The sequence below is a fragment of the Heterocephalus glaber genome, unplaced genomic scaffold (genome assembly GCF_053883595.1).
Source record: "Heterocephalus glaber isolate CG9 unplaced genomic scaffold, H.glaber_assembly_v1.0 deba00000943, whole genome shotgun sequence".
NCBI classification, from domain to species: domain Eukaryota; kingdom Metazoa; phylum Chordata; class Mammalia; order Rodentia; family Bathyergidae; genus Heterocephalus; species Heterocephalus glaber.
In genome coordinates, this window is record NW_028258175.1 from 10897043 (window position 1) to 10904788 (window position 7746).

The 7746-nt window shown below is 42.3% G+C and overlaps 1 protein-coding gene across 12 annotated transcripts in view; it reads right to left on the minus strand.

Moving 5' to 3' along the window:
• Positions 1–6075, minus strand: part of Parn (poly(A)-specific ribonuclease) — a 169154-nt gene extending 163079 nt beyond the window's left edge. For 4 of the 12 annotated variants that reach the window (XR_015450480.1, XM_087209150.1, XM_087209149.1 and 1 more), the window contains exons 1-5: positions 5902–6073; positions 5384–5461; positions 4392–4471; positions 3828–3895; positions 3661–3742 (exon numbers count right to left, since the gene is read on the minus strand). Coding sequence is in view for 10 of the 12 variants with exons in the window: in XM_087209150.1 (XP_087065276.1) it covers positions 3661–3742; positions 3828–3895; positions 4392–4471; positions 5384–5461; positions 5902–5920 (327 nt within the window). In the remaining 2 variants the exon portion in view is untranslated. Of the gene's footprint in view, positions 1–3660; positions 3743–3827; positions 3896–4391; positions 4472–5383; positions 5521–5901 lie in introns of all 12 variants that reach the window. The other 8 variants (XR_015450481.1, XM_004855840.3, XM_021237245.2 and 5 more) reach the window with 6 other exon arrangements.
• Positions 6076–7746: the final 1671 nt, after the last annotated feature.

Genomic DNA, 7746 nt, shown 5'->3' on the forward strand with positions numbered 1-7746 from the left:
AATGGAACAGATTAGAAGATGCAGAAACAACTCCAGACACACTCAGCCACCTTATCTTTGACAAAGGAGCCGAATACCTTCACTGGAAGAAAAATAGCCTTTTTTTTTTTTTTTTGGTACTGGGAATCGAACTCAGGACCTTGTGCTTGCCAGGCAGGTGCGGTGCCACTGAGCTAAATCCCTGACAGCCTCTTTAATAAACAGTGCTGGAAAAACTGGCTTTCCACATGCCAAAGATTAAAATTAGACCCATATCTTTCACCATGCACTAAGGATTAAAGATCTAAATATTAAAACAGAAACAATAAATCTGTTGGAATAGAGAACAGGCAGAATGCTTGAGGATATAGGAGTAGGCAAAGACTTCATGAAAAAAACCCAGACCACAAGGGAAATACTACAAGGAATCAACAACTGGAACCTCATCTTATTAAAAAGCTTTTGCACAGCAAGAAAAACCACCAACAAAGTGAATAGATAAACCACAGAGAAAAAAAAAAAAAAAAACCACAGGGTGGGAAAAAATTCTTTACCAGCTATTCATCAGACAAAGGACTACTATCTAGAATATATAAAGAACTAGGAAAAATCAAAACCCCCAAATTTAAAGACCCAATTCAAAAATGGGCATCTGAAATGAATAGACACTTTTCAGATGAAGAAGTAGAAACGGCAAATAAATATACGAAAAAATGTTCAGCAGCACTGGTCATTCAAGAGAGGCAAATTAAAACAATGCTGAGACTTCATCTCACTCCAGAAAGAATGGATGTTATCAAGAAATCAACCAGTAGGGCTGGGGATTTAGCTCAGTTGTTCCGCCAGCTGCCCCAAAAGCCCAAGGACCTGAGTTTGAGCCCCGGGGCCAAAAAAAAAAGAAAAAAAAGAAATCAACCAACAACAAATGCTGACAAGGCTGGTGGGGAAAAGGGAATCCTTCTCCACTGTTGGTGGGAGTGTAGACTGGTGCAACCACTGTGGAAATCAGTGTGGAAATTTCTCAAAAGACTAATACTAGGGGTTTCATTTGACCCAGCTATTCCACTTCTTGGTATCTTCCTGAAAGAATTAATAGGATCATACCACAGAGATATATGCACACCCATGTTCATAGTGGCACAGTATGTAATAGCTAAATTTTGAAAACAGCCCAAATGCCCATCAACCAACAATAAAGAAGATGTGGTTTTTTTATACAATGGAGTACCACTGTGCCATAAAGAAGAATGAGTTTCAGACATTAATAGCAAAATGGTCGGACCTTGAGAAGATACTCTTAAGTAAGATAAATTGGACATACATGTTTAAATTCTGCTTTGTTTCTCTGGTGTGAGAAACTGAAAGTAGAAATATGGACTGAAATGTATGACAGATACTGGGAAATGGGAAGAAAATGTTCAAATGGGGAGGGGAACAAGCGAGAAGGGAGACAGAAAGAAAGGAAGGGACAAGAAAAAAAAAATGAGGGGTCAGGGATTTAACTCAGTGACACCATGCCTGCCTCGCAGGTGCAAGGTCCTGAGTTTGATTCCTGGTACCAAAAAAAAAAGAAAGAAAGAAAGAAAAAAAAAAAGTGAAAATAGAAGGAGAAAATGGAAACAAAGTTTTTGTACATAGGGAGGGGAGGGGGCTTGTGGGGAGGGGAGGATGGGAAAAAAGAGGTGGGAGGTACCATGTACAGGTGGAAATTCCCCATGTTATGACTGTTATTGCTACATATGCCTAAAATGTACCAATAAATATTTTCCTATAAAAAAGTCTGAATGTGCTTAATACCACTGAAATAAACAACTGAAAATGACCAGAATGATACGTTATATTTTACCACAATTAAAAGCAATCCACTGAACCAGCAAAATCTATTTGTGATTTACTATCCCCTTTTAAGTCTCTTAAATGTACCTTTTTCAAGATTCAAAAGATGAGCATAGCTATTCTGGAGGATTGAGGCATCTATCAAAAGTTTAAATGTGTATGTCCTAGGACTCCACAATTCCTCTTCCATCCTACAGAAAATTTCCTACATATACAAAAAGATAGACTGCACATAGATGTTGATTATAGTACTATTTATAACCAGTGGCAAGCCTCTAAATTCCAAATAAAAGCTGCTTAAACAAATACATATTCATACTATAAAGTATGAAGACATTGTTAAATATGCTGTTTTTTAGAACAAAGCAGCATCCCTAAAGTGTGTTACTGCTACTCTCTGCTTCTGTTTAATTAGCCCCTGGCCAAAGCCATTTGGAATCCACTTGAAGTAATTCTCTGTTCCTGGCACAGCTGAAAAACCAAATCTACATGAATTTCCAAACATAGCCTATTTTCTCTGGATGAAAATCTATAAATGCTGTTTAAGTAACCTATATCAAAGTGATTATAAACAACTGTAAACAGGATGCAAGGAAAAGGAAATACCAACTATGGTTTGCTTGATAATTTAAGAAAATTAACTCTTCATCTTTTTTTCTCCCCCAGTACTGGGGATTTGAACTCAGGACTTTGTGCTTGCGAGGCAGGCATGGTGCCACTGAGCTAAATCCCCAGCCCTTAAGAAAACTAACTACAAGTTCAAAATTACCCTGATTTTTTCTCTTTTGCCATCAGGTATATAATTAACTCTTGATTCCACTGGTGTATACCTTCTCTTATTTCAGAAAGAATGTACTGAGAAGCCTACCCTCTGGACCTTCACAACTGCATACCCACTTCTATGACAAGGAAGGGAAAGATGGTGAGACTCAACTGAACTAATGTTGCTACTGGGAGAGATGCTAGGATGCAAGGTGTCAGGGAGGGAAGATTAGCACTTTCTTTAATAACATATACATGCGCTCATAAAGTCACATTCTCCTTATCCATGACAAAAGATAATCAAGAAGGCAGGATGGGGAAACTGCTGTTTACCAAGTGTCTCTCCAGCCAGCTACACCACAGCCCCTGAGTATTTCAAGGACCAAACTCCCCTGCATCCTTACCTTGACCCACAAAGTCCTCTCCTCAGAAGAAAATCAATACAGTTTCCTTTTACAACCTCCTAACTAGGGAGCTTAGAAAAGGACCTAGGTGTTAAGCAGTTTGGCCCCTTCTGGGCTCTCTTTTTTTCATAGGCTACAAATGTATTCCGCATTTCAGAAAATAATGCTCTACTCTTAGAGAAACAGAGAGGGAGAAGCCCGCAAATTCTGATGCATAATTTGAATTCAGAGGCAAGACCTCAAAAATCTCAAATGGAGTCACATTACAAGCCATATTCTCAAATTCAGCTTTTTTTTGATTATTTGAGACAGGATCTCGCTCTGTACTCTGTAGTCCAGGCTGGCCTCGAGGTTGTAGTGATCCTCCTGCCTGAGCCTCCCAAATGCTGGGATTACACGTGTGTACCACCATGTCCAGCAAAGTTGGCTTTATTAATAATAAGGTTCATATTCTGGTTTCCATCTGCCTGTCTTCGTATTTTACTTCTTAACTCATTCTAAAATAAAGGGGAAGATAATGGTGTCATTTACTTACACACCTCAAACTGGACATCAGAGGTGAAATAATTTGTCAAGGCCCGAAGTTAGTAGTAAAACCAAATTTTAAAGAGAATTCTGATTCCACATTTCCACATTTCCTCATCAACAACAAAAGAAAAAACCCAAATATGCTACTAACCTGACAAACAAATTTGACATCAGGTGAGGATCTATTGAAGGGTTTCGGGAAAACATAGAAGTTAAATGACTTCATGATATACCTGAGAAGACAACAGAAAAGGAGACTTAGGGAGTTATATTATGCCACGGTAAAAGAATTTCCACCTCTTATTTTAAAAAACCTACTTTGAATCTGTGTAGTCATACTTAAAAGTGCAAAGGCCAAACTGAAACAGCAAAAAGTCCATGGAATGCTGGAAAAGGGAAATAAAACATCTGTCACAATATGGCTGCAAATTCACCACGAGCACTAGTGTTCCCAACTAGGTGGCCTTTCTGCATCACTCAACTTGACTTCGGCAGAACACTTCCAATTAAAACAGATTACACAGATTATGAATTGGAGGCATTATTAATTTATATTCATTTCTTAATTTTTCCCAATTACATACTTTTCATCATCCAGAGTATCACATAAGCCAACTTTCAAATTATTAAGTTATCAAATTACTAAAATAATCACATTATTGTCCTATAAATCAAATTAACACTGAAAATAATCATCATTCCCCAAAATGTTTTTCCAGCAAACAGTTATTTTTGCTGTTATTTTAAACATCAGTAAAAGATCATTTTGAGTCGGGGCTGAAAACTGCTACACTTTTTTAATATGCAAATTTAATTATCTCTGTAATTTAACAAAAGGAGGATCTATGTGAAGAAAAAAGACTTTCGAGCACATCTACTTGCCTTCTTAAGCTTCTGATACCTCTCTTCTGGAGTGTCAAAACCATTTGTCAGGGCACTGACTGATGGTCCATCACTGATTCCTAGATATTTAAGACACAAGTTTTTAACTTAATGCTAGTGTAATGTCAATCACTCAACAGCTGTATAGTTTCAAATTCTTATGAAGTAAGACCAAATAAAAGTGCTCCCTGCTTTTCTCAAAGTTAGCATTAACTTGGAGCTGGGGGTGTAGCTCAGTGGTCGAGTGCCTGCCTAGTATGCACAAAGCCCAGGCAAGGCCTTGGACTTGACGTTCCAAAGGAGAGTGCTGGCAAACCTATGACAAGCTGCAATGGGCTGTCTGTTATCACTGAAAGGTCTAAAAGGTTCTTATCACTGCCCTAGGAGTTGGGGAGAGGGGGATTACTCAAATACATACACCTGCCCAAGGTAGGTAACACCTCACAGTGTTTAAACGAGTATACTCATTAACATGCAAAATCCTGATCCTAACCAGTCACAAAAGGACAAATATCGTTCGATTCCACTTCTGTGATCTGTATAGGTAGTCAAATTCATAGTCACTATGTACAGTAGCCAAATTCACAGAGACAAATAGTGTTTGCCAGAGGCAGGAGAAAGTGAAAATGTACAATATCAGTTTGGGAATATAAATTATGTTATGCAAATTTGTCACACACACATACAAAACAATCTGCCCCTAATCCTCAAGCTCTCTACCATGTACATGTAAACTGCTTTAAGGGACACCAAAACAGTAATTTCTGTCCCCAACCTCACAGCCTGATCAATCACAAAACCACTGCCATCTCTTCCATGCTTTTTGAAAACGTTTAAGAGTGAATACTAAGACTTCCACAACACAAGGCTACAAAGAGTGAGGAGCAGCCAGCAGGCGAAAACTTAGGGAACTGGGAAGTGGGAAGGAGGAGGCAGCTGAAGGACACTGAGCTATGAGTTGCAAGGTGCTGCCCGGAGCTTGCACGGGATACCTGAAAACTCCCCATCGATGGCGAAGAAGTCGGCCTCCTCTATGGCCTGGTACACTTTATGAAGGTTACTCTTAAAATCTGCGGAGAAACCGAGAAGCAGCTCAGAAAGCGAGACCTGGCTTCCTGTCCACGGACTCCTAAGGGGAGAGGGAAGGAGGGTCGCGGGGTGCCTGGGGTCTCAGGCTAACGGAGACACGTCCCAGAAGTGTGCAAGGGCTGAAGAGCCTCAGGACCCCCGCGGTGCACAGGCCAGGCGTGGTGAAACCCCCAGCGGGTGGCTAGGCCAGAGGGGAACAAGGCCCCGTGGGTCCCCAGACTGGAAGATTTTAAGGCCCTTGGGAGTGGAGTGCACATTCCGCAGAAGAGCAAGGGCCCAGAGTGCACCGGCTGGAGGAGTGCAAGGCGCACAGGGGCTGGCTCGGCCCTAGGCCCTGCCGAACTCGCGGCCGCGGACCAGGCCTAGCAGGCTGGGTGAGTGTGGTCAAGGGGAAGCGGGGAGATGCGCCGCGGACACGCACTGTTCCTAATTATCTCCATTCTTCCGAGTGGCCGGAACCCCGGCCCCGCCTCAGCCGTTCTACCCGCAGAGTTCCGTAGCTACCGGGCTGGCCACGGAGGTGGCAGAGGCAGGCAGCAGTAGAACACACCGCCGGGGCGACTTCCGGGAACAGCGCGCGCCTGCTGCGCCTGCGTCAGCGTCGGAGGCGGGACCAAGGCTGAGGTCCTCTACCTCCTTCCTGGACCCGAGGAGAACCCTGGCCATCGAGTCCCCAAGGTGGAGCCTAATTTAGGAAGGCATTCGCTTGGAAAAATATGCAGTCTTGACATATGGTTGATCAACAGTTATTTACTGGGCTCCTTGTACAGTACGTGCCTCTCTAATAGAGGTAGAGTTACACTGATGAACAGGAAGGATGGTCCCAGCCCCCCTGGAGCTTAAATTTGGGGTAGGAAGGAGAAAGACCAGAGCCAGACTTGCCATTTGGAAACGCTCTGAAGAAAAAACAAGGTGCGGGGCCGGGGATTTAGCTCAGTGGTGCCACTGCCTGCTTCGCAAGCGCAAGGTCCCGAGTTCCATACCTGGTACAAAAAAAGAAAAGAAAGAACAAGGTGCTGCAATAGAGAATAATTGGGGTGGAAGGTTACTTAGGTGATCAGAGAAATCAAATGATAAAGTTATGGTGCGCAGACCAGCATAGGAACCAAGGACAAACTCCTAGGCCCTTCACCTCTTATTTACCAAAAGCAGGGGTCGTGTTTTCTCCTAAGGTAATCAGGGACTTAAAAGTGGTTTTGCTAAAAATTGTGACTTCACAAGGGCCTGCAGATGCCCAATAGGTAACTAACAATAGAACAAAACCTTGATTTTATGAAACCCTGGGTCATATCCTTCTCACCTCTGAATGCAGGGATGTTAGACATATAGGGGAGGGGTCCCCAACCCCCAGGCCATGATGATATTGGTCCTTGGCCTGATAGAAACAGCCACAGGCTGGGGATATAGCTCAGCGGTTCAGTGCCTGCCTGGCAAGCACGAGGCCCTGAGTTTGATTCCTGGTACCAAAAAAGAAAGGAAAACTAGGTCACAAAGCTGCATCTGTATTTCCAACTGCTCCCCATCCCTTGTATCACCATCTGAGCTCCTGTCAGCTCAGCAAAGACGGTGATGGTGAACCTTTTAGAGACCAAGTGGCCAAACAACTGCAAACCAAAACCCATTTATTTATCACAAAGTACCAACACTGCAATTAAACCTGAATACTGAGGTTCTAGTTTAGAAAAAAAAACAACTCATATATTAACATCTTTTGTCTTGAAAGAAAAACACAATAACAGAGCTTTGTGTAATAACAAACAGCTTCTTATTGAAAGGTAAAAGTTTGCATTTGGCATGCTTTTGCACAATTAATGTGATCTTTGCTGCATGCTGATAATTTTCAAACCTTGGCTGGGATGGCTTGGCTCGTGTGCTGATGAAGGCCTCTGAATGGCCGCTGCAGCACGTGTGCCATAGGTTTGCCATTACTGAGCTGAGCATTAGGTTCTCATTGGAGCAAGAACCCTCCTGTGAACTGCACATGTGAGGGATCTAGGTTGCACACTCTTTTTGAATCATGGAGTAGTTTCACCCATGGAAAAATTGTCTTTCATGAAACTGGTCCCTTGTGCCAAAAACGTTGAGGACTGCTGATTTAGGGAGTGTCTGTCTAAAAGTTGGAAAAACAAGTTTTATTAACCCTAAATTCACCTAGCCTGTCTTATTACTCTTCAAACTAAGGACACCAGGATGAGAGATTTATAGGGACATCCAGTTGTACCCAGAATCTCCACTGACCTAAACCTATAGTCATTCGAGATTCCAG